The sequence below is a fragment of the Chiloscyllium plagiosum genome, unplaced genomic scaffold (assembly GCF_037043375.1).
Source record: "Chiloscyllium plagiosum isolate Xiang-an unplaced genomic scaffold, Cpla_swu_hap1 HiC_scaffold_2, whole genome shotgun sequence".
Taxonomy (NCBI): Eukaryota; Metazoa; Chordata; class Chondrichthyes; order Orectolobiformes; family Hemiscylliidae; genus Chiloscyllium; species Chiloscyllium plagiosum.
The window spans coordinates 60,114,735-60,142,595 of NW_028270140.1; the positions used below are offsets into that span (position 1 = coordinate 60,114,735).

Consider the following 27,861-nt stretch of genomic DNA (forward strand, 5'->3'; position numbering starts at 1 on the left):
TCTCCCTAGAAGTGCATCTTTTCTAGTTGCCTCAACTTCTTCTGGTAATAAGTTTTACTTTCTAACTGCATTTTTAGGCAAAATGTGTCTCCTAAATTCAGAATTGGAATTGTTAGTGACTATCTATTATTAATGATTCCTAGCCCTGGATTTGTGCAGAAGTGGAAATATTTTTTTCTAACATGACCAGTTGTTTCTGTCTTGAGTACTAAAATCAGCAATGACTCTATAATGCAGTACAATCTGACAGAGTTGCTGTCTTTCAAATAAAACATTAAACTGAAGTCATATTTGTCTAATGGGGCAGATCCTGTGGTACTATTTGGCAGAAAATTAGGCGAATTATTTCTGGTATCCTGGTCAGTCATTATCACTGCTGTTTGTGGGAACTTGTTGTATGTAAAATTATTGCTGGTTTGCCTGCATTACAATGATGATTACACTCTATTTCAAAAAGTACTTGCTTGGCATATAGCTCTTTGAGATGTTGAGTAAAAAAAAAGTACAAGAATGTAAATCTTTCACTTTTTTAAAAATTATGGGTATAGTCTCTCAATCTGCCATTGTGGCAAAATTCCAGTAAATCATTTTTGGAACATTTTCCAGTCCCTCTAATCGTTTTTATATTATGGTGACTGGAACTATTCACAGCCCTCAAGTTGATCTAATCAAGGTTACATCAAAGTTTAAGACAAATCTTCTGGTTTTCCATTCTACCCTTCTAGAAATGAACCTGTCGCTTTTTTTTAATAGTCTGTAAGCATGCATTATTGTTAGTAATTTGTCTACCCTCTTTGCTGCAACCCTATTTAAACATCTATTTTCTAAGGAGTAGGTGACCTCTTATTCGCTCTGCAAAGATCTACCACTTGCTATTTATCTATTGAAGAGTTTGTTTCCTGATTACCTACCCAATCTGAATGGTTATTAATGTCTTCCTATATTTTGTCACAGCACTCCCCTGCATTAACAAAATCGGTCAATTTAATATCATGCTCAAATTTTGCAACTGTACTTCTGATTTACTTTTATGTGTACGGTAACGACAGTGGTCCCAAGACCAATCCTTGTGGAACACACTCCATACACACTGTTCCTTTTTTCATTACCAGCATGTTCTCCATTCTGCTTCTTTTCCTCTAGCTCCACTTTTCAGATCCTAGTTATTGAGTCTTAATTAATGAATAATAAGTAATAATCTGATAGTTCAATCAGAAACCAGATTTAAAATTTACTACATGTTTTTCCCAGAAAGCAAGAAATTTGACAGAGATAGAAGAGAGGACCTACCAGCTCCACAGTGTGTTCTTTCAGCACTGCTAGTGGATGTGAATTCTCTGCCATCAAGGAAGCCTCTAGTTTTTCCATTTCTTCCTCTTAATTGTGACCCTTCAGTCTAGCTCCAATCTCCCAGGCCCTCTTTGACCATCTGATTGTGAGGGACCATACCCAAGGGCCCAGCAATGGCCTCTTGCCACTGCAGGCCTCGTGTGACCACTGGCTAAGCTTGGGCAGAAAATGGTACCACAATGTTTTTATGAGGTCTTATCACTAATTTTGGAAGGTTCTCCATATCCCAGGCTTTACCAGTTTTGGCTTTGCTTGTAGCCTTTTTCATCTGCTTGTAAGTCTGGGGTCGGTCTTGTGACTACATGGTGAAATTGAAGACCTTTATGAAAACTGACTTTTGTTTACTAAACCATTAGTCATTGTTCTAAAATCTCCTTGCTTGCCTTGTGCTAGTTATTGTTTGATAGCACTCTTGTGAAATATATTGGGAAATTTCCCTAAAGTAACGGATACTATACAAACGTAAGTTCTTATTATTGACATGCTTCTCGATAACTCACATCTTGAATTGCCCTTTTGCTTGAGATGTAATCCAATAATTATGGTCCAACTAGAAATAGATATTCTCTTATTATTTTATGCATAGTATTAATTACATTGAGCAGAATGTTAAACACTTGTATGTAATATATTCCATTATTTGTTGATTATGGAATACCATCAGTATGCTCCAAGATCCTTGAGTTAATGATTTAATAGAATCCCTACAGTGTGGAAACAGGCCCTTCAGCCCAACAAGTCCACACCAACCCTCCGAAGAGTAACCCAACCAGACCCATTCCCCTGACCTATATTTACCTCTGATTAATGCACCTAACATACACATCCCTGAACACTATGGTCAATTTTACACAGCTAATTCAACTAACCTCCACATCTTATTTCTTACTAGGGTCCTATTGCAGTGAGATTAGCAAAACTAGCCATCAACCGAGGGATAGAGGTAAATGTTGTTTTGTTTGTCTCTCATTGATACTCTATCTTATCTGCTTTTCTGTTGGTGTTATTAAACACTAGGTGTTGCTTAGAACTTTTTATTATCAGACTCTAAATCACTGGGCATGTTTTACCCTTACTACTTAAAGTTAGATATATCAAACAACCTGATAACGTCTGTTACTTCTAATGGTGCAGTTTGTCATTTAACTTGTCTGATGGAAAAATTATGTTAAAATTTTGTTTCAAAATTCAATGTGATGCAAGTTAACTTCTGTAATGGTGTGGTGTTAACATCTGATTCACAAAATGCAGTATTTCATCCACATAAAATTTTTACTGAAAGCCAGTGCCGTTCAGGAAACAGGAAATAAGTGAACAAATACTTGGAAACTTGGAAGATGGTCCTTGTTGCAACCCCAGGGTCTGATCCATTGCATGCTACAATGTATTACCAAGAATATACTCTGTAGCACAATATACTAGACTTTGATGATTCATAAATATGTTAAACTGTCCCAATAAATCTGGGTGATTGTGCCAATGAGTTGCAGAGAAAACTCATTGGCACAATGAGTTGGCACAAGGATTATTATTGCTTTCAACTTGTGAGATACTTCAATTTTATCCTTCTATCTTCTCGATCCTTAAGGGCACGCAAGGATTTGTAATCCTAGGGTCCTCCTGCTGTTTTGGTCAACTTCCTCTTTTTACATATCACCTGCTGAATGTCAGAAAGTATTGCCGAATTGAATCTGTTGATCATACTTAGAACAGTGACAACAAAGAGCAGCATGATGGCACAGTGACTAGCACAGCTGCCTCACAGCACCAATGATCCAAGTTCAATTCCAGTCTTGGGTGACTGTCTGTGTGGAGTTTGCACATTCTCCCTGTGTCTGCATGGGTTAATGCCAGGTGCCCCAGTTTCCTTCTAGAGTCCAAAGGTGTGCAGGTTAAGTTTTTGGCCATGCTCAATTGTCTGAGGATCTGCAAACGAGGTGGATTAGCCTTAGTAAATGAGGAGCTAATGGGGATGGGAAGGGGTTTGTGTCGTAATGAGATATCCTTCATAGGGTTAGTGCGGACTTAATGGGCCGAATGGCCTCTTTCTGTATTGTAGGCATTTTACAATGAAATAGCCCTGTTTCTCTTTGCTGTGTCTGAGAATGTATGAAAAACCAACTCTTTGCCAAATATATTTTTAGCTAAAGTCCTTTTAAGCTGACAACATGCTAACAATTTCAGTAGCATTGTACAATCCAGATTTGGAGTTTTGTGGTACAATTTATATTTGCAATATTAACAGCATGCATTGTAAACATTCAAAGAGCTAAAAGTTAAGCTGAGTGCTTTGATTGGAACAGCAATTGGTGCTCAATGGCTCACATTAGTTCCAATTTCTTGATGCTTCCAATTTAAAGATCATACCCTCATTCAAATTCTTTCGCAGACTCGTTCTTCTTTACATTTGATACTTTGTCCAGCCCTGTGATTCTCCAATAATTTTTTCAAATTTAACTTTCTCAGATATTTCACACCCCTTCATGCTACCATTGTTTCCTATACCTTCGGACATCTAGAGCCCTAGCTCTTGAAATTCCTTCCTAGAGTTCTGTAGCTCTCTACTTCTTCCACTTTTTAGACCTTCCTTAAACTAATAAGCAATTTAAACTGATTTTTTAGTAATTTTTCATACTTTGGCTCAGCATCAATTTTTACCTGATTATACCATATGAACTGCTTTGGGAAATCAGTTTGAGAAGAAGGAGAAATCATGTTGAATGAATATTTGATTGGGTCCTAGAAGTAGTGTACAAATAGTCCTGTTCAAGTAGGCCATTTCCAAAGTCCATTGTATTCTGTCAAACATGGTTAGAGATTTTCTAAATCCTTACAACGTCAAGTTTTCATAATTGCATTTCATACACCAAAAAATACACAAAAGAGATGCAAAATTTATATATTTGGGTAATGTATAATCCAACATAATGTATAATAAAGACATGTGTTCTGTATTTTTGCTTGTGAACAGAAAACAATTATTTTAAGAACCAAGGGGGATTGCTGCACTTGTTTTCAAAAAGTAGACTCATTGACACTCATTGTAAGTGCTGTTTACACTGCTGCTGGCTAAATCAGTAATGGATGGTTTACAGATGAACTAGAACCAAGGATTGTCGATAAATGGAGTTTCATTTGGCAGCAGTTAGCTGATTGGTGCCTAGATCAGTGATCAGTTATCAATGACAAGGGCCTTCTGCTGCTAACAACTATGTGATTGACTCCCAGGAGAGCTGGGGGATCTGAACAGGATCATGAAAAGTCATCAGATCTCCTCAAATTTAGGAACTATCAATGTTTTCTACAGAAAAAAACTTTCAAAATGAAAGCCAATTTATTTTTTCTGCAGCAGTTGCTTTAAGCTGTGAATTTTAACAAATAAGTCGCAAACCTTTGTAAATCACTGGCATCCTGTGCCCCCTGCAAACAAGCGATAGCATCCAGAGAAGTAAGATCGAGAAGTAGTGTGCTTGTCAAAGTAGCAGCATCTCAGTGGAGTGTTGCTGAACAAAGAGACCTTGGGTTGCTGTTCATAGTTCCTTGAAGTGGAGTCATAGGTAGGCAGGGTAGTGAAGAAGGCGTTTAGTACAGTTGCCTTTATTAGTCGGTGCATTGAGTACAGACGTTGGGTTGTCATGTTGCAGCTATACAAGTCATTCATTAGGTCTCTTGGAATCGTGCATTTAATTCTGGTCTCCAGCGATATAGCAAAGATGTTGTTAAACTTGAAAGAGTGCAGAAAAGTTTTACAAGGATGTTGCCAGGATTGGAGGGTTTGAGCTATAAGGAGAAGCTAAATAGGCTGGGGCTATTTTCCCTGGAGTGTTGGAGGTTGAGGGGTTACCTTATAGAGGTTTATAAAATCATGAGAGGAATAGATAGGGTGAATAGCCAAGGTCATTTATCCAGGGTAGCGAAGTCCAAAACTAGAGTGCATGGATTTAAGGTGAGAGTGAAAAGATTTATAAGAGACCTAAGGGGCAACTTCTTCACGAGAGAGTGGTGCATATATGGAATGAACTGCCACAGGAAGTGGTGGAGATGGATACAATCACAACATTTAAAAGCCTTCTGGATGAGTACATGAATAGGAAGAGTTTAGAGGGATATTATCTAAATGCTGGCAAATGGGACTTGATTTATCTGGTCAGCATGGATGTGTTGGACCAAAGGATCTGTTTCCTTGCTGTACAACTCGATGACTCTAAATCTTGTGAACAGGGACCACCAAACTGCTTTCCCAAATTTCTCTCCAACCATACCCTACATTTTTTTGGTACCTGTGCACATGTGTCAGGATGGGTTAATGAGGGGGTTAGAGGTTTAACTAGTATGTTGATGTTTCATAATTGTTTACTTATGACTTCACTTATTTATTTGTAAAAATAGTAATTTTTGTCAAGTACAGAAAGCTGGCCTGTATTTTCTACCACTCTGGTCTGAAAGCCAGATAAATTGGGCAATTCTGTGTTCAATTCTGGGACTAGTAGGGCTTGGTTTCCAGTATACTATCCCAAAGAGGCATAGAAATATGATTACCTCCACTGTCACCAACACCCATTGCCTGATGAAGTCTGTGTTAATAATATGCCCAAGACAGTTAATCAATTAATGCATTCCACTATTTTTCCTTCATACCTTTGTGGGATGTAGGCATCATAGTCAATGAATGATCAATTCACCCAATTCAGAGCTATTGGAAGCAAGTGTGAATTAAGTCCTGTCTGGCCTGTGCTCACCCCAGTGCTGTCCTGCTCTAACATGGTGAAGGTGCTGTCTTCCTACTCCGTGTCTAGGAAAGCACCAACTCTCCCAGCCTCTCCATGTCTATCACATGTTTAAATTGAAACAAAAATCTGCGGATGCTGGAAATCCAAAACAAAAACCAAAATTACTGGAGAACCTCAACAGTTCTGCCAGTAGCTATGGACAGAAAGCAAGGTTAACATTTCGAGGCAAGTGACCCTTCTTCAGTTCTGAAGTAATTTGTGTTTTTGATACAGCTCTAACTGTATCACTACCTGCCTGGATTGATCCAACCATCAGAACCTCATCTTCAGGAGGTCGTTTTGTTTGTTTCACAATGCCTCTGATAGTAAAATGTGCTGCTATCCTCACCCACAGTCAGGGTTGCATAATGGAATCATCAGCCATAGTCCCTTGTCACCCAGTAACCATTGTCGGAAGGCATCAGCCCTTGAAGTGAAGCAGGAACAGAAGAGTTCTTAAAGGAAAATATATCATAGCAGCTTCTATGGTTCCTTGAAATAGATGAAATTGAACCCTTTTCTTGTTCATGAATTCAGCTGCATTATGATATGGTGTTTTTAACAGAATGTGTGTGCAATCAATAACAATCTGCATCTGGGCAAGCCAGCTGTATTGCCCAGGCTGCAGGGCAGACATTGTCATAGGGAAAGAAAATGAAGCAGTGTGATTTGGCACAAATTGCATCTGTCAAAGTCTTGATATATTTTGGGTCAGTGTTTGAGAGATCTCATGTAGATTGCTAGTGGATCCTTGGAAGCACTCAGTTATGTGAAAAAAAAGTGCAATTGTTACTTTGATGGCCACTGGAGTAGGATAGTAGGACAGTCCTGTGATGGTTTCCTGGGATATCCTTAGTCTCTAGCAACAATGGTAGTGCCTAGCTCATCTGAAGAAAAGGGAATCATAAAACATAGAAGCCTATTCTCAACCCATTCTCCTCATAATCCTTGATCCCCTTGATACTCAAAAACCTATTTAAGTCTTAAATATACTCAATGACATAGCCTCCACAGCCTTCTGTGACAATGTATTCCATCGATTCACCACTCCCTGGCTGAAGAAGTTTATCCTTATCTCTGTTCTAAAATGTCGTCTGTTTACTCTAAGGCTATGTCCTTGGGTCCTAGTCTCCTATCATTGGAAACATCTGCCCGGCATCATCTCTGTCCAGACCATTCAGTATTCTGTATGTTTCAATTAGTGGTTAGCACTGCTGCCTCACAGTGCCAGAGATCCGGGTTCAATTCCCGCCTCAGGCGACTGACTGTGTGGAGTTTGCACATTCTCCCCGTGTCTGCGTGGGTTTCCTCCGGGTGCTCCGGTTTCCTCCCACAGTCCAAAGATATGCAGGTCAGGTGAATTAGCCATGCTAAATTGTCCGTAGTGTTAGGTTAGGGGTATGGGTGGGTTGCGCTTCGGCGGGGCAGTGTGGACTTGTTGGGCCGAAGAGCCTGTTTCCACACTGTAAGTAATCTAATCTAGATTAGATTACTTACAGTGTGGAAACAGGCTCTTCGGCCCAACAAGTCCACACCGCCCCGCCGAAGCACAACCCACCCATACCCCTACATTTACCCCTTACCTAACACTACAGGCAATTTAGCATGGCCAATTCACCTAACCTGCACATCTTTGGACTGTGGGAGGAAACCGGAGCACCCGGAGGAAACCCACGCAGACACGGGGAGAACGTGCAAACTCCACACAGTCAGTCGCCTGAGGCGCGAATTGAACCCGGGTCTCTGGCACTGTGAGGCAGCAGTGCTAACCACTGTGCCACCGTGCCTCCCTCATCCTTCTAAACTTCGAGTATAAACCCAGAGTCCTCAAATGTTCCTCATATGTAAGCTTTTCATTCCTGGGACCTCCTCTGAACACGCTCCAGGGCCAGTACATCCTTCCTAAGACATGGAACCCAAGACTGCACACAATACTCCAGATGTGATCTGAACCTTATAGAGCCTCAGAAGTATATCCCTGCTTTTATATTTAAGTCCTCCCAAAATAAATGCCATCATTGCATTTGCCTTCCTAACTACTGACTCAATCTTAGAGAATCCTGGATGAGAGCTCCCAAGTGTCTTAGCATTTCAGACTTCTAAATTTTCTCCCCATTTAGAAAATAGTCCATGCCTGTATTCTTCCTATCAAAGTGCATGACCTCACACTTCCCCATGTTGTACTCTATCTTCTACTTCTTTGCCCATGCTCCGAATCTGTCCAAATCCGTCTGCAGTCTACCCGCCTTCTCAATGCTACCTGTCCCTCTACCTGTCTTTATACTGTCTGCAAAATTAGCCAGAATGCCCTCAGTTCCTTCATTAGATTTCCTACAGTGTGAAAACAGGCCCTTCAGCCCAACATGCCCACACCGACCCTCCGAAGAGCAATCCACCCAGACCCATTCCCCTACATTTAGCCCTGCACCTAACACTTCGGGCAATTTAGCATGGCCAATTCACCTAACCTGCACATCTTTGGACTGTGGGAGGAAACTGGAGCACCTGGAGGAAACCCACGCAGACATGGGGAGAATGTGCAAACTCCACACAGACAGTTGCCCAAGGCAGGAATTGAACCCGGGTCCCTGGCGCTGTGAAGCAGCAGTACTAAACACTGAGCCCATCTAGACCATTAATGTATAAAATTAATAATTGTGGTCCCAATACTGAGCCCTGCAGAACAGCACTTGGCTGCCATCTTGAGAAGGACCCTTAATTTTACGACTTTTGCCTTACTCCCTTTTTAAAACAGGTGTCATGTTAACGATTTTTCCATCCTCTGGGAACCTACCTGATTCTAGTGATTCCTGAAAGATCACTACTAATGCCTCCACTATCTCTTCAGCTATCTCCCTTTGAACTCTGGGATATAGTCCATCTGGTCTGGGTGATTTATCGGTCTTCAGGCTGTTCCATTTTTCTAGCACCTTCTCTTTGGTGATGGCCATCATACTCAGCTCTGCTCCCTCCTCTCTTGAATTTTTGGGATATTACTCATGTCTTCCACTGTGAAGACTGATGCAAAATAATCATTGAGTACCTCAGCCATATCCTAGTTGCCCACTACTGTCTCTCCAGCATCACTTTCCTGTGGTCCAATGCCCACCTTTGCCTCTCTTTTGCCCTTTATACATCTAAAGAAACTCTTACAGTCTTCCTTTATATTACTGGCTAGCTTACCCTCCTATTTATTCTTCTCCCTCCTTATTTCTTTTTTTGTTGTCATTGGTTGGTCTTTGTAAGTTTCCCAATCCTCTGGTTTCCCACTGCCGTTCGCTGCATTATATGCTTTCTCTTTTGTGTTTATTCTATCCCTGACTTCTCTAGTCAGGCATGGTTGACTCATCCTCCCTGTACTGTGCTTCATTTTCCTCTGGATGAATCTCTACCCTGTCTCCTGAATTACTCACAGAAACTCCTGCCATTGCTGTTCCACCATCTTTGCTACTAGGCTCCCCTCCTAGTCAATTCTTCCCCAGCTCCTCCCTCATGCCTTTATTCAGCTATAATACCATTACCTCTGATGCTATCTTCTCTCTCTCAAATTGCAAAGTAAATTCAATCATGTTATGATCACTGCCTTCTAAGGGTTTCTTCACCGTAAGCTCCCTTATCAAGTCTGCCTCATTGCACAACACTAAATCCAGTATGACCTGCTCCCTAGTTGGCTCGACTACAAGCTGCTCCAAAAAGCCATCCCATAGACATTCCACAAATTTGCTTTCTTGCAAACCACTACCAACCAGGTTTTCCCAGTCTAACTGCAGATTGAAATCCCCCATGATCACTGTATCTTTGCCTTTCCTACAAATGTTTTCTATCTCCTGGTGTATCTTGTCGTCCAGCTCCTGACTACTGTTTGGAGGCCTGTACCTAACTCCAGCTATGTTGTTCTTACCTTTACAGTTCCTTAATTCTACCCACGTTTATTCTACACCATCTGACCCTACTTCGTTTGTTACTATTGATTTGTTAATTTCTTACTAATAAGGCAACCCCACCCCCTCTACCCACCTGCCTATCTTTCAATAGGATGTATATCCTTGAATATTCAGCTCCCAATCTTGATTCCCTTGCAGCCATGTCTCTGTGGTGACCACCACATCATACATGCCAATTTCGATCTGCGCCACATGCTTATTTACTTTATTGCTTGTAATGTATAACATGCTATAATTCAGGTATAACATCTTCAGTCCTATATTAACCATCCCTTTTCTCATTGGCATTCATTTGTCCAGTGTACTTGAAATTTGATGGAACTATGGACACTAGACTCTTGACCTTCTGTTCTTCATTTGTATATTGGGGAGGGGCCTTCAGCTGCAGTGTGGAGGCTGTTTGGTAGCCATAAGAGGTTTCTGGGCTTTCTGGCACATTTGTTCCCCCACGAGTTCTTTATGCCTTTGTTGCAGCATGGTCACAGTGAAGATAACCCCAGCTTTGGCTGGATCAATTGGTCATGGTTGTGGGCAGTATCAGAAACAGAACACATCCTTGGAAATGTGAAACCAAAACAGAAATTACTGGAGAAACCCCCAGCACGTCTGGGCGCATTGATCATAGAATCTGTATATGCATAAAGAGGTCATTCAACCCATCAAGTCTGCACTGACCCTGCAAAGAGCAACTCATCCAAACCCAGCCCCCAACCCGATCCTCATAACCCTGAAATTTACCATGGCTAATTCACCTAGCCTGCACGTCCATGGACATTACAAACAATTTAGCTTGGAAATCCACCTATTGTGCAAATCTCTGATTTAGTCACATATCACAGGATCTAGCATCTGTGGAGAGAGCTGAAGAGTTGTCGCTGGACTCAAAACATTAGCTCTGCTTTCTCTCCACAGATGCTGCCAGACCTGCTGAGTATGTCCAACAGCTTTTGTTTTTGTTTTTGTTACAGTTTATTAGAGTCCTTGATAAAGTGGAAGATGAAGGACTTTGACAGGAGGGCCATGGAAAACTTGTATCCCACATGTGAAAAACATGCAGTGACCAACTATGATTATGGATGTCTTTAAGCTGTGCTGTGCTTAATGTGATTAATAAAACTGCCCCTCGAAGAGCCTCACATCAATCAAAAGAAATATCCGCATTCTCAGACAGGATACAATTACTACAGGAAGGATAGAAAGAGAGGAGGGGGAGTGGCGTTTTTGATAAGGGATAGCATTACAGCTGTGCTGAGGGAGGATATTCCTGGAAATATATCCAGGGAAATTGTTGGGTCGAACTGAGAAATAAGAAAGGGACCTTATTGGGATTATACTATAGACCCCCTAATAGTCAGAGGGACATTGAGAAACAAACTTGTAAGGAGATCTCAGCTATCTGTAAGAACAATGGGGAGGTTATGGTAGGGGATTTTAACTTTCCAAACATAGACTGGGACTGCCATAGTGTTAAGGGTTTAGATGGAGAGGAATTTGTTAAGTGTGTACAAGAAAATTTCTGATTCAATTTGTGGATGTGCCTGCTAGAAAAGGTGCAAATAATGCCCTATTCTTGGAAAATAAGGCAGGACAGGTGACTGAGATGTCAGTGCGGAAAACTTTGGGGCCAGCGACCATAATACCATTAGATTTAAAATAGTGATGGAAAAGGATAGACCAGATCTAAAAGTTGAAGTTCTAAATTGGAGAAAGGCGAATTTTGATGGTATGAGGCAAGAACTTTCAAAAGCTGATTGGGGGGCAGATGTTCGCAGGTAAAGGGAAGGCTGGAAAATGGGAAGCTTTCAGAAATGAGATAACGAGAATCCAGAGAAATTATATTCCTGTTAGGTGAAAATAAAGGCTGGTAGGTATAGGGAATGCTGGATGACTAAAGAAATTGAAGGTTTGGTTAAGAAAAAGAAGGAAGCCTATGTAAGGTATAGACCGGATAGATTGAGTGAATCCTTAGAAGAGTATAAAGGTAGCAGGAGGGAACATGAGATAGCTTTGGCAAATAGAATTAAGGAGAATCCAAGGGGTTTTTACAAATACTTTAAGGACAAAAGGGTAACTAGGGAGAGAATACGGCCCCTCAAAGATCAGCAAGGCGGCCTTTGTGTGGAGCCACAGAAAATGGGGGAGATACTAAATGAGTATTTTGCATCAGTATTTACTGTGGAAAAGGGTATGGAAAAATTAGAATGTAGGGAAATAGATGGTGACACCTTGCAAAATGTCCATATTACAGAGGACGAAGTGCTGGATGTCTTGAAACGCATAAAGGTGGATAAATCCCAAGGACTTGATCAGGTGTACCCTAGAACTCTATGGGAAGCTAGAGAAGTGATTGCTGAGCCTCTTGCTGAGATATTTATATCATCGATAGTCACAGGTGAGGTGCCGGAAGACTGGAGGTTGTCTAATGTGGTGCCACTGTTTAAGAACAATGGTAAGGACAAGCTAGGGAACTATAGACCAGTGAGCCTGGCGCGGTGGTGGGCAAGTTGTTTGAGGGGATCCTGACGGACAGGATGTACGTCCTTTTGGAAAGGCAAGGACTGATGAGGGATAGTCAACAAGGCTTTGCGCATGGGAGAGTAACAAAGAGGATTGATGAGGGCAGAGCGGTAGATGTGATCTATATGGACTTCAATAAGGCGTTCGACAAGGCTCCCCATGGGAGACTGATTAGCAAGGTTAGGTCTCACGGAATGCAGGGAGAACTAGCTATTTGGATACAGAACTGGTTCAAAGATAGAAGACAGAGGGTGGTGGTTGAGGGTTGTTTTTCAGACTGGAGGCCTGTGACCAGTGGAGTGCCAGAAGAATCGGTGCTGGGTCCTCTACTTTTTGTCATTTACATAAATGATTTGGCTGCGAGCATCACGGTGGCACAGTGGTTAGCATTGCTGTCTCACAGAGACGTGGGTTCAATTCCCGCCTCAGTCAACTGACTATGTGGAGTTTGCACATCCTCCCCATGTCTGCGTGGGTTTCCTCCGGTTTCCTCCCACAGTCCAAAAAAATGTGCAGGTTAGGTGAATTGCTAAATTGCCCGTAGTGTTAGCTGACGGGGTAAATGTAGGGGAATGGGTCTGGGTGGGTTGCTCTTCGGAGGATCAGTGTGGACTTGTTGGGCTGAAGGGTCTGTTTCCACACTGTAAGTAATCTAATCTTACATAAGAGGTACAGTTAGTAAGTTTGCAGATGACACCAAAATTGGAGGTGCAGTGGAAGAAGCTTACCTCAGATTACAATGGGATCTTGACCAGATGGGCCATTGGACTAAGAGGTGGCAGATGGAGTTTAATTTAGATAAATGCACGGTGCTGCATTTTGGGAAAGCAAATCTTAGCAGGACTTATACACTTAATGGTAAGGTCCTAGGGAGTGTTGCCGAACAAAGAGACCTTGGAGTGCAGGTTCATGGTTCCTTGAACGTGGAGTTGCAAGTAGTTAGGATAGTGAAGAAGGTGGGTTGGTACCTGGGACTTCGATGTTGTGGCTATTACGGAGACATGGGTAGAACAGGGACAGGATTGGCTGTTGCAGGTCCCAGGGTTTAACTGTTTGAGGCTGAAGAGATTGGGGAGACACTGAATGAATACTTTTCGTCAGTATTCAATCAGGAACAGGACATTGTTGTCAATGTGAATACTGAGTCACAATTAAGTAGAATGGATGGCTTTGAGGTATGTAGAGAAGAGGTGTTGGAAATTCTGGAAAGGGTGAAAATAGATAAGTCCCCTGGGCCTGATGGCATTTATCCTAGGATTCTCTGGGAAGCAAGGGAGGAGATTGCAGAGCCATTGGCCTTGATTTTTATGTCCTCGTTGTCTACAGGAGTAGTGCCAGAAGATTGGAGGCTAGCAAAGGTGGTTCCCTTGTTCAAGAAGGGGAGTAGGGATAACCCTAGTAACTATAGGCCGGTGAGTCTCACTTCTGTTGTGGGCAAAATCTTAGAGAGAATTGTAAGGGATAGGATTTATGAACATCTGGATAGGAATAATGTGATCAAGGATAGTCAGCATGGTTTTGTGAAGGGCAGGTTGTGCGTCACAAACCTTATTGAATTCTTTGAGAAGGTGACTAAGGAGGTGGACGAGGGGAAAGCGGTAGATGTGGTGTATATGGATTTTAGTAAGGCGTTTGATAAGGTTCCCCATGGTAGACTACTGCAAAAAATACAGAGGTATGGCATTGAGGGAGAGTTGGAGATTTGGATTAGGAGTTGGCTGGCTGGAAGAAGACAGAGGGTAGTAGTTGATGGCAAAGGTTCATCTTGGAGTGCCGTCACTAGCGGTGTTCCGCAAGGATCTGTTTTGGGACCATTGCTGTTTGTCATTTTTATAAATGACCTGGAGGAGGGGTTAGAAGGTTGGGTGAGCAAGTTTGCGGATGATACGAAAGTCGGAGGAGTTGTAGACAGTGAGGAAGGATGTGGCAGGTTATAGCGGGATATAGATAAGCTGCAGAACTGGGCAGAAAGGTGGTAAATGGAATTCAATGTAGCTAAGTGTGAGGTGATTCACTTTGGTAAGAGTAACAAAAAGATGGGGTACTGGGCTAATGGTCGGATACTTGGTAGTGTGGATGAGCAGAGGGATCTTGGTGTCCATGTACACAGATCTTTGAAAGTTGCCACCCAGGTTAATAGTGCGGTGAAGAAGGCATATGGCGTACTGGCTTTTATTGGTAGAGGAATTGAGTTCCGGAGTACTAAGGTCATGTTGCAGTTGTATAAGACTCTGGTGCGGCCGCATCTGGAGTATTGTGTGCAGTTTTGGTCGCCATACTATAGGAAGGATGTGGAGGCACTGGAACGGGTGCAGAGGAGGTTTACCAGGATGTTGCCTGGTATGGTAGAAAGATCGTATGAGGAAAGGCTGAGGCACTTGGGGTTGTTTTCATTGGAGAAAAGAAGGTTTAGGGGTGACTTGATAGAGGTGTACAAGATGATTAGGGGTTTAGATAGGGTGGACAGTGAGAATCTTTTTCCACATATGGAGTCAGCTATTATAAGGGGGCATAGCTTTAAATTAAGGGGGGTAGGTATGGGACAGATGTTAGGGGTAGGTTCTTTACTCAGCGAGTCGTGATTTCATGGAATGCCCTGCCAGTAGCAGTGGTGGACTCTCCCTCATTATGGGCATTTAAGCGGGCATTGGATAGGCATATGGAGGATAGTGGGCTAGTGTAGGTTAGGTGGGCTTGGATTGGCGCAACATCGAGGGCCGAAGGGCTGTACTGCGCTGTACTCTTCTATGTTCTATGTGTTTGGTATGCTTCCTTTTATTGGTCAGAATATTGAGTACAGGAGTTGGGAGGTTATGTTGCGGCTGTACAGGACATTGGTTAGGCCACTGTTGGAATATTGCGTGCAATTCTGGTCTCCTTCCTATTGGAAATATGTTGTGAAACTTGAAAGGGTCCAGAAAAGATTTACAAGGATGTTGCCAGGGTTGAAGGATTTGAGCTATAGGGAAAGGATGAACAGGCTGGGCTGGGGCTGTTTTCTCTGGAGCGTCAGTGGTTGAGGGGTGACCTTATAGAGGTTTACAAAATTATGAGGGGCATGGATAGGATAAGTAGACAAAGTCTTTTCCCTGGGGTCGGGGAGTCCAGAACTAGAGGGCATAGGTTTAGGGTGAGAGGGGAAAGATATAAAAGAGACCTAAGAGGCAACGTTTTCACACAGAGGGTGGTACGTGTATGGAATGAGCTGCCAGAGGTGGATGCAATATTTAAGAGGCATTTGGATGGGTATATGAATAGGAAGTGTTTGGAGGGATATGGGCCAGGTACTGGCAGGTGGGACTAGATTGGGTTGGGATATCTGGACGGGTTGGACCGAAGGGTCTGTCTCCATGCTGTACATCTCTATGACTCTACTCCACCCTTCTAGTATGGTAGGAGCCATTTTTCATTTGTATTGCGCACTTGCAATTTGGATGAGGATGGTAATGCAGGTTGTACTCCACATAGTGAATCAGTGGTTCAGCATATTAAACTAGGTGCTTTGTGTTCCTTTCTTCCTTGCCCTTCCTGTTGATCCCAGTAGTTCTGAGCTTCAACATACTCCCAATCAACTCCTCCATTTAAACCTTCATGTGTTAGTATTATCTCTTGACCCCTGGGGCTACGAACCAGCCATCATGATGCACTGTTCCCTATTGAAGCCAGCATAGTCGAGACTGTTGTTGACCCCACTCCCTTGGCAACCCAGGTTCTTCAAGAAACTCCACCACCTTCATATGTTGTTAACCTCGTCACATTTATTGTCTCCTCTGCATCTCAATATACTGCTTCTAATCCTAATTTTACCTGCCTGCTTCTCATCCTCAATTTACATAACACAGCTTTACCACCAATAACCCACATTGACTTTCAATGAACAGAGGAGAAAGTGAGGTCTGCAGATGCTGGAGATCAGAGCTGAAAATGTGTTGCTGGAGAAGTGCAGCAGGTCAGGTAGCATCCAGGGAACAGGAGAATCGATGTTTCGGGCATAAGCCCTTCTTCAGGAATCAGAGGGAGGAAGAGAGTTTCTTCAAGGAAGGCATCCTTGTAAGAGGATTCGCAGTAGGTTGAAATCTTTGAGGAGAAAGTGAGGTCTGCAAATGCTGGAGATCAGAGCTGAAAATGTGTTGCTGGAGAAGCGCAGCAGGTCAGGCAGCATCCAGGGAACAGGAGAATCGACGTTTCGGGCATAAGCCCTTCTTCAGGAAACTGAAGAAACTGTTTCCTGAAGAAGGGCTTATGCCCGAAACGTCGATTCTCTTGTTCCCTGGATGCTGCCTGACCTGCTGCGCTTCTCCAGCAACACATTTTCAGTTTCAATGAACAGACCCCTGAGACTGATTATGGCTTATGACCCACTTGGAAGAACAGTCCTGACTGATCTTAATGTACTCCTAGACTGATCTACTGTTAATCCCAGACTCATTGCACTGGACTTGCAGGACTGTGGCCCACTACCCAGACTACTGATACAGAACCTCTGAACCTGACCACCAAAGTGGTCATATGGCAGTGTCAGACCTCCTGGACTTAGATTCGAAATTGCCCTTGACTCATTATGATGGGATAACGTGACTAGTGACTGTCCCCTTTGACATGACTGAGGGCTACTGCCATTAATCTTTGAAACATGGCCTTTTGCTTGAAGAACATTCAGTGTTTTTGCTACGTAAGCTGCTTGCACATGTTGTAGGTGCAGCATGATGTTATACAGCTACATGTCCCCTCCCCTTGTCTGATGACCAATGACACCCAAGACAAGCTGCCTGTCTTTCTGTCTGCAGTAAAATACAAGCTAAGACAGACATACACCTGTAAGTTCTGAGCAAAAAAGTAAGGCAGTGCAAGGGACAGGTGCTGTGAGTATCCAAGTCGATGCAAGTGAGTGAGTACTAAAAAAGCAAGCCAAGAGCCCCGCAGTGCACCCTGTTCTGATGCACAAGGTGGGTGCCTGTCCCTGCCCACAAAGCAGCCTGGCAGCAATATTGTAAAGAAAGGTGTCCGTTTGCTTCAAATTGCAGCATTGGTAACTGTATTCTAAGTGAGTCGACATGATGCGTACATGCCATGATGATGTAGTGGGATTGGTACATATCTAATGTCAACTTCTATGGATAGTGGGAAGAGGGTGCAAGTATATGCAGGTGGTTTCTATCCATGGATTGTTATGTAAGCTTTTAGAATGAAAGTTGAGATGGAAGCCAGGATCAGGTGGCATGCTGGAGCCACCAGGTACCCCTGCTCTGACTTATATGTTGTGAATTGTTGCCATGTAGCTTCTCTACAGCATCTCGGGACAATAACAAACTGCATATAAACAAGATGAAAATAGATAATAATGAGAATTTAATGCTTGCAAATTTACTTCCCTCCACCCACTAACAAGATTCTCACCTTGCTGTTCAAATCTTGGATAGGAAATTGGTTGTCTGTTCTCAATGTTGAGTATGTCATTTTTCTCATTTCATTGACTCGCCATCACCAATTCATTCAGAGACAGCGAAAATTCAGCTCAATGTTAGAACACACACAGAATGGTAAAGCACACTACAGGCTCTTCGGCCCATGATGTTGTGTTGAGTATTTATTTTAATCAGATCAAACTAACTTATACACCCCACAATTTACTGCCATCTACGTGCTTGTCCAGCAGTTGCTTAAATGTCCCTAATGTCGCTGACAGTGCATTTCCATGCACTCACCACTCTCTGCATAAAGAACCTACCCCTGACATCTCTCCTACACCTTTCTCCAATCACCTTAAAATTATGACCTGTCATGTCAGCCATTTCTGCCCTGGGGAAAAATTTCTGGCTATCTACTCTATCTATGCTTCTCATTGCCTGTACACCTCTATCAAGTCACCTGTCTTTCTTCTGTCGAGTGTGAAAGCCCTAACTCACTCAACCTTTCTTCATAAGACAAGCCCTCCAATCCAGGCAGTATCATTGTAAATCTCCTCTGCACCCTCTGTAAAGCAACAACATTCTTCCTATAATAAGGCGAACAGAACTGGACACAATATTCCAAGTGTGATCTAACCAGCGTTTTATAGAGCTGCAGGAAACCTTGTGGCTCTTAAACTCAATCCCCTGTTAATGAAAGCTAAAAAAAAGGCTTCTTAACCCGACCAACTTGGGTGGCAACTTTGAGGGATCTATGTATGTAGACTCCAAGATCCCACTGTCCCTCCACACAGCAAAGAATCCTGTCTTAACCCTGTATTCAGCATTCAAATTCAACCTTCCAAAATAAATCACTTGGCACTTATCCAGGTTGAACTCCACCTGCCACTTCTCAGCTCAACTCTGCATTCTGTCGATGTCTTGTAGCCTGCAACAACTGTCAACACTATCTACAACACCACTGACATTTATGTCATCAGCAAACTTACTAACCCACCTTTCCACTTCTTCATCCAAGTCATTTATAAAAACTACAAAGAGCAGAGGCCAAAAACAGATTCCTGCGAGACAACAGTTGGTCTTTGCGTATTTGAGTTGAGATCGTGCAATGTGAATGCACATCATAGCCATTGTTACAGCTTGGAGGTACAAAATCTGGACAGAAAATGCAATAAGGCAATCAAGTTTTGTCATCTATATAAATATTTGAATGTTAACATAGGAGGTATGTTAAGTACGTTTGCAGATGACACCAAAATTGATGGTGTAGTGGAAGGTTACCTCCGAGAACAACAAGACCTTGATCAGATGGGCTGATGGGCCAAGGAGTGGCAGATAGAGTTTAATTTCGATAAATGCGAAGTGCTGTATGTTGAAAAGGCAAATCAGGGCAGGACTTAAACACTTAATGCTAAGGTCCTTGGGAGTTTTGATGAACAAAAAGACCTTGGAATACAGGTTCATTGTTCCTTGAAAGTGGAGTTGCAACAGGTTAGTGAAGAAGGCATTTGGTATGTTTTCCTTTACTGGTCAGAACATTGAATATAGGAGTTGGGAGGTCATGTTGAGATTGTATAGGACATTAGTTTGGCCACTTTTGGAATACTGTGTTAGTTCTGGCCTACCTGCCAGAGGAAATGTGAAATGTGAAAGGGTTCAGAAAAGATTTACAAGGCTGTTGCCAGGGTTGGAGGGTTTGAGCTGTAGAAGGAGATGCTGAATAGGCTGGGGCGTCAGAGGTGAGGGGTTACCTTTTAGAAGTTTATAAAATCATGAGGGGCATGGATAGAGTGAATAGGCAAGGTCTCTTCCTAGGGTAGAAGAATCCAAAACTAGAGGGCATAGGCTTAAGGTGAGAGGGGAAAGATTTAAAAGAAACCTAAGGGGCAGCGTTTTTTCACACAGATGGTGATTTTTGTGTGGAATGAGCTGCCAGAGGAATGGTGGAGGCTGGTACAATTACAAAATTTAAAAGGCATCTGGATGGGTACATGAATTGAAAGAGTTAGAGGGATATGGACCAAGTGCTGGCAAATGGTACTAGATTAATTTAGGATATCTGGTCAGCATGGACAGGTTGGACCGAAGGGTATTTTTCTATGCTGTATATAGCTCTATGATTCTGTGACTCTAACTTAGAAATGGATATACTGACCACTGAATTTTCTACTGAGTTTCATGCTGTGAATCCCTCCACAACACCACAGCTTGGAAACATGCTTGTGTATTAATACCTTGTAATGATACTTGTAAACGTTAGTTAATTTTTTTTCAACCAGGCAAAAGTTAAAGTTAACTGCAGTGAATGAAAATTTCCACCCCATATCCAGATTGATGATGTCGTAGATGGAGGTTACAAGTCAAGAATGGAAATACTTTCAAGATCTCTTAGTAGGAATATACCATGAAAGTATCAGTGATGATTATTCATTTCAATGACTTATCTTGCGATTGTTTATAATTTTGTACATGCTAACTTGTACAGAAGCAGAGCACTGCTCAATGTTAGTGACTGATAACCTGAGAAGCTGGTGAATTCTTTGATGTCTGAGTCCTGTCACATTGAATGGACCTTATTACAGCCTGAAGAATGCTATTTCATTTTATAATAACTGACACATGTTCTTGTTTAGATTAAGTTTAACAAAGCCACCATTTTAAATAAAACAGAAAATGTTGAAAATACTCAATCTGTGGTGAGAAAAACAAAGGTTTGATATATTAGACTGATGACCTTTCAGAATATTTCTTTCAGAATAATTCAGAGATGCATTTAACAGATAAAACTCCAGTTTCTGAGAAATAGTCTGTGGACTATAATGTAAAGGGAAGTAAACAATAAAGCCCTGATTACAGAAGCACTTCCAAGGCTTTGAAACCTTTGCTAACAGGGGCCTGTGTGTAGAAGCAACAGCTTTGGCTACATCCTATTTCTGAAAGTTGATAATCTAGGGGAAGATGCAACCATCAACCTAATTTGCATTCAGGTTTTATCTAAATTAATTCAATAATCTGAATTATCAGCCATGAACACCACTGTGTTCTGAAAATTTCTTCTGAGCCTAACCTACTTGAGCAGCTCTCTTAAAGATAGTTGTATGAGCAAAGCTTTGTCTTGTACTCCACATTTAATCTTGAGCAGTTTGGCCTTTTACTTTTTGTTTGACGTTCAAACATTTTTATTAGGCAATGTCACTTTTGAATTTTTGTGATCTTTGGCACAGCTTTAAGATTTGTGCGGACTGTGGGTATGTATTTAAATAACACCATATGAAGTGCTGAAAGGCTGGTTTGCTAAGTCCGAAAAGTACTATGTTCTTCAGATGAGGAAGCCGGATTCATTAGGAACCACCAATGCAAATAAATGATACCTGAGGCATTCTGTCTGAACCTGTCACTATTCTAGCAAGTGAAATCAAACATTTTCCACCTGTAGCTAGACATACAAGATGTGTTCACTAGAATGCTTTTCAGGACACATTTCTATCAAATTCAGAATGCAACAATGGCTCTTTCTGTCAAATAGAAGTTTACTACAGAGTCATGTTTCTGTTTTTTTTAAAATTGCTTTCACCCATAGAAAGGTTTTGCGAATCACAGTTAAGTAAATAATTTCTAATTAAGATAGAAATGCATAGTTGAAAAATTATCCTCAAATCTGTAGGTTACAAAATTGTAAGGCTTTTGACTAAATAGTTAGGAAGTGGGTAGGGTGGGTTCAGTTGTGTAGAAAATTATGAAAAAAGTTAAAGGGGAGGAGGACTCAGGAAAAATTATTAAAGTAATGGTGAAGAGAGAATGAAAAGGGATACAATGGATAAGGGAACAACTCTAAGAAGGGAGGCAGTTGACAAAGGACTAAGAATGTTGTACTTAAATACATGCAGTATACAAAACAAGATAAATGAGGCTTATAGCGTAAATTGAAGGTGGTGGGTACGTTGTTGTGGGCATCACAGTGACATGGTTGCAAAGTGATTGGGGCTGAGAACTAAATATCTACGGGTACCCACCTTATTGAAAGGAATGGGAGGATGATATGACCTTGTTAGTAATAAATAAAATAAATATTAAGAAGTGATGTAGGTATGGAAGGCATGGTGCATGTGTGGGTAGAGTTGAGAAACCTCAGGAAAAAAGTTATGCAGAAATCTCCTCTAGCAGTAGTCAGAATGTGGTGTAGAAAATGAATTAGGAGATAGAAAAGGCGTGTATAAAAGGCACTATTACAATAATCATGGGATCTCCAATATGCAGATGGACTGGGAAAATCGGTTGGTAATGGATCCTAAGGAAATGAATTGTGGAATGTTTATGATTTTTTTTTGGAGCAGTTTCTAGTAGCACCCTCTTTGAACAGGCAATTCTGGGTTTGGTGATGGTGATGCTGTTTGTTATCTATATCAATGATTTGGATGAGAATGTACAAGGCATGATTAGTAAGTCTGAAGATGACACTAAAATAGGAGGTATCGTGGATAGTGAGGAAGGTTATCAGAAATTTCTGCAGCACTGTGATCAGCTGGGGAAGTGCGTCGAGAAATGGCAAATGGAGTTTAATCTAGATCAGTGAGAGGTCTTGCAGTTTGGAAAATCTGTTCCTAATGAAGGGCTTTTGCCGAAATGTTGATTTCCTGCTCCTCGGATACTGCCTGAACTGTGTGCTTTTCCAGCATCACTCTAATCCAGAATCTGGCTTCCAGCATCTGCAGTCATTATTTTTACCCCGTTTGGAAAATTAAATCAAGGTAGGAGTTTCATGCTGAATGGTACAGCCTTAAGGAGTGTAGTGGAACAGAGGGATCTTGGATTCCAGGTGCACGGTACTTTGAAAGTGGAGTCACAGGTAGACAGGCTTTTGGCATACTTTCCTTCAGGGCATTGAGTATACAAGTTGGGAAGTTATGTTGCAGTTGTATAGGACATTTGTGAGGCTGCATTTGGAATATTGTGTTCAGTTTTGGTCACCTTGAAATAAGAGAAGATTGCAAGAGTTTTTTAGATATCTCAAAGGAGTGGACATTGGACTGCTGTAAAATGAGAATGGAGATGTGCTAAGAGGAAATAAAGAAATGGTAGAGGAACTGATGAGGTATTTTGCATCAGTCTTCATAGTGGAAGACGCCAGTCGCATGCCAGATTTTCGATAGTCAGAGGGCAGAGTCAGTTGAGGGGCGCTCATTCAGGAGATGGTGCTATGGAAACTGAAATATCTGAAGGTAGATAAATCCCCTCAACTTGATGCACTATATCCCAGCATTCTGAAGGAGATAGCTAATGAGATTGTGGAGGCTTGGTGTGAGGCATGGGAAATGGCTAATGTAACATTCCTGTTTAAGAAGAGAGGGAGGCAGAAGACAAAAAATTATAGACCAGTTAGTCTGACCTCAGTCGCTGGTTAGGTTTTAGACTCCATTATTGAGGGTGATTTTGTGGAGTGCTTGGAAGTGCTTGGTATTATAGGGCTGAATCAGCAAGGTTTTATCAAGGGGAGGTCATGCTCGTCAAATCTGTTAGAATTCTTGGAGGATTAACAAGCATGTTATACAAAGGAGAGCCAATGGACATTATCTATTTAGATTCCCAGAAGGCCTTTGACAAGGTGGCACACAGGAGGCTGTTAAATAAAATACAAGCTCATGGTGTTAGGGGCAAGATACTAGCATGCAAAGAGGATTGACTGACTGGCAGAAGGCAGAGAGTAGGGACAATGGTGTCTTTTTTCAGAATGGCAGCTGGTGACGAGTTCTGCAGGGATCAGTATTGAGGCCACAACTGTTCACTTGATCTCTTTGTCCAGATTGTTAAGTATAGAGGGCATTGCTAAGTTGGCAGGTGAAACAAAGATAGCTGGAGGGACACATAGTGTTGAGGAAGCAGGGAGGCCTGAATAGAGTGGACATGGAGAAGATAGACTAGGACCTGAGGGCACAGTCTTACATTGAAGGTACAATCCTTTAGAACTGAGATGAGGAAGAATGTCTGTAGCCAGAAGAATATGTGGGATTCATTGCAGCAGAAGGATGTTGAGGCCAAGTCACTGAGTTTATATAAGACAGAGGTAGGTTCTAAATTAGTAAGGGGATCATAAATTATTGGGGGGGAAGGGAGGAGAATGGGATTGAGAAACATATCAGCCATGGTCGAATGGCAGAGCGGTGGGCCAAATAGCCTGATTCTGCTCCCATATTTTATGGTTTTATTGTTTACAATCTCTGAATCAAAGAGGAGTATCCATGTTAATGAGTCAGCTATTGCGTAGGGACAGTAGTTAATTTATTATTTCAGGCACTCTACAAACATCCAATTTATCATCAATAGACTGTCCTTTTCATTTGATCCTGATATGAACACCCTTGTAGAGAACCTACATTTGTGAGTGGATTGAAAGGTTAAGATGCCTGGTTTTATTGAAAAGACTTTTGGTTCATCACTGAACAGAGGAAGGGGAAGGACAGTCCTGCCACTTTCGATAAACCCCACATTCGTGTTCTTTCAGGGTAGTGCACTGATAAATTAACCTATAAGTTAGTTACTAAGTAACTAGTAATACAGGGTAAGTGAGAAGGCATTGAAATTAAGTAAATTAATTGCTATAAAATTTTACTACAAAGCCCGTTGATTTTGGTGTGGTGAGTAACAGTTTAGCACCAAAACAGTATTCTTATTTCTGCTACTCATTTCTGATCACTGGTGGCAGCTGTCCCTCAATTTGAGGATGATATTTATTTAGGTTTCTTGAATTTCTGCCTTATATCATCATGTAACTGAACATGCAATTAATGAAATATCTTCGGAGAGTCAGTGCCGACTTGATGAACCGAATAGCCTTTATCTATATTGCTATAGGGATTCCATGATTCTAAGGGGAGAATGGTTCTCTCCACGTTGGTGTGGAAACCATTTTCTTGGTCATGGCTTCCCTCTCAGTTAAGGAACCATGTTGCTGAAGTGCCCCTCACCCAGCAGAACAATAGTACTTGGCATGTTAGCTGTGACAGGCTGTCCCGCAGCCTCCCGCACATAGCCTAGTTCCTCTCTCACAATGATTTGATGTATTGCTGATGTGTGTAGCTGAATTGCTCTTGTCAATTAGCTTCTCTCTCTCTCTCTCTGCGACATATTGCTAATGTGTGTTGTTCCTCTAATTAAGGACATCTGTCCTACATTTCTTACAGATCTTAAACAACATGTTAGATGATAACTTTCAATCCTGTCCACTTCTGGAATGTGTAGCATCAATTAGGGCTGACCCCTGATTTAGTACTTCCTTGGACCATGCTGACACTTTGTGATTAACAGTCAGCCTGTGTCTCAGCCCGTGTCTTATTTTCTACATAATCTTGTAAATTTCTGTGGTACTTTAGAGTCTTACCGAGCCACAGTGTGGGACGGCGGTCTCCCCATGCTGCATTGTGTAATAAACTGGTTTATGTTCAAGGTCTGTCTCTCTAGATTTTCTTCAACAATTGGCGTAGTTGGCATTTCCCCTTCATTACGGAGTCCTGCGTGAACCTAAATTAGTATCTTCAATCATTTAAATTGGTGTTTAAGTATATGTGAGTGTTGTGTGGGGCTAATCAAAATTGCTACAATTGGTTAAGTGTGTAATCCTGATCTGAGTCTGCAGACTGATCCCCTGAAGCGAGACTGAAGAAAGGAAAGATTGCTTTAAATTGCATGTTCAGTTAAGTGTTTAGTCCTGACCTGAGCCTGCAGGCTGATCCCCTGAGGAAAAATCGGAAGATGGACAGATAACCTCTCACAGCTAACATGCCAAGTACCGTTGTTCTGCTGGGTGAGGGCAACTTCAGCAAAATGGTTTCTTAACCAGGAGGGAAGCCATGACCAAGAAAATAGCTTCCACGGAATGTCTTTTAATTCTTTCAGGAGCACATTTCCTACCTAAGTTAGTCTCTGCAATATCTGAAATTCACAAGGAGATGCTCACATTACCCTGCTACTTCATGATTAGGGCAAGGGCAATGCTGATGGCCCTGAATTTGTACTTGCTAAGTTTTACAACTGTGATGAGAAGATTGCATTAATGATCAAGCAAGTCACATTCATTCACCAAAATAGCCAATTTCACTCTTTTGTACTACTATCCAGAATAAACCAAATGTCCACCAGGCTTCTTTAATGAATTCAAAATAATCAATTTATTGTAAACAAAACTTTTTCTTGTAAGTGGCAACTATGATTCACAAGGAAAACCGAATCTCCTTGATTCCAAAACAGATATAGATGCATAACACAGAAAGACAAAACTCTGCAGAGATGATGTTTCTTTTTTATAAAAAGCCAAAGGGAAAACATAACCCCCATAGGCCAGTGGTATGGGAATAAAGGATCAGAAAACGTGATTCTTACATTCACTTTTTCTATTGTCAATAGCCAAATTGTTGACAGCTGTAGTTTAATGGTAAGTGTGCAGTTCTAACTGCAATCAACTTTCAAACATGGCCACAGTCCAGTTTTTCAGGTTTCTCCAGGTACACGGAAATAATGTTTTTGAGAATTCATCAGGTTCCCAATAACTTATTTTGAGAACATGATTTCAGGAGAATAAAACAAAAAAGTGGGGATGCTGGAAACCTGAAACAAAAACAGAAATTTATGGAGAAACTCAGTAGGTCTGGCAGCATCTGTGGACAGAAAGCAGAGCTAACATTTTGAGTCCAGTGCCCCTACTTCAGATTTCACATATTTACTTGCAGCATCTGGGGTGACTTCAGTACTCTGATCTTTGGGGCTATGGAACAGAATTCCAAGTCCAGAGAGGGTTACTAGACAACAATAAGCAGAGAGGCCCCTACTGCTCTCAAAGCTAGGTTTCCCTGTAATTAAGGTAATTAAGGCTTTGCTTAATTGTTTCCCAAAGGCTGTTTAATTCCCATAAAAGCAGCAGGTAGTGCATGTTAAACTGAAAGCTTTATTTCACATAGTAAAGATGTTTTTCAATAACATTTTCCAGATAGTCCAAAATCTTTTCTCCCCCAGATAATCCTTAAATATAACTATTTATTCCCAACAGTGGGATACTGTACCACTTTTATTTGCAAACCAATTACACTGGCCAACATAGGACAAATGCTGACACAAGAAACATCATTGAGATGACTGGAATGATGAAACAAATTCTCACTGTCTCAAAGGCACTAAAGGGATCCTGTAGCATTTATTGGAACAATGCCAGCTGAACTCCCTAGATCCCAACCATCTCAATACAAATTATTTTCTACCACTGGTTTGATGATAATTTCAGGAAGAAGATGAGCAGATAGGGAGGAGTCAACCAGTACATTTACTTGCTGTGTAGGCTGTCCCTGAGTTTTAATTTGACTTCAGTTTCTGTAAATGCAATTACAGATACACATCATTAAACCATCCCACATTATCTAACCTACCCCACTTAATCCTTTTATTTCTGCCAACCACTTTTGCCTGAAATAAAAAGCATCTCAAAACAGCCATTCAATGCCAGTTTTATTCAGTAGAACATAGACAATAGACAATTAGTGAGTTTTGAGAAGATTTGCAGCTCAGGCGAAGCCCACTGAAGATGTTACCCAGTAGGGTGACAAAACATTTGGAAATGAACCTTCCAGCTCAGCGAGCAAACCTACATCCAGAACAATAGACAATAGGTGCAGGAGTAGGTCATTCGGTCCTTCTAGCCAGCAGCATTATTCATTATGATCATGGCTGATCATCCACAATCAGTTTCCTATTCCTGCCTTATCCCCATAACCCTTGATTCCAATATCTCTAAGAGCTCTATCCATCTCTTTCTTGAAAGTATCCAGAGACTTGACCTCCACTGCCTTCTGGGGCAGAGCATTCCATATATCCACATGGAGAGTTTAAAAA

At 41.6% G+C, this 27,861-nt stretch overlaps 1 protein-coding gene across 4 annotated transcripts in view; it reads left to right on the forward strand.

Annotated features, from left to right (window-relative positions):
- Window positions 1–27,861, forward strand: part of auh (AU RNA binding methylglutaconyl-CoA hydratase) — a 340,890-nt gene that overhangs the window by 263,662 nt on the left and 49,367 nt on the right. For 3 of the 4 annotated variants that reach the window (XM_043714150.2, XM_043714142.2, XM_043714114.2), the window contains one exon: window positions 2,243–2,293. The exons of the other annotated variant lie outside the window; for it this stretch is intronic. In XM_043714150.2, the coding sequence (XP_043570085.1) occupies window positions 2,243–2,293 (51 nt within the window). The remainder of the gene's footprint in view (window positions 1–2,242; window positions 2,294–27,861) is intronic. 4 annotated transcript variants of the gene reach the window in all.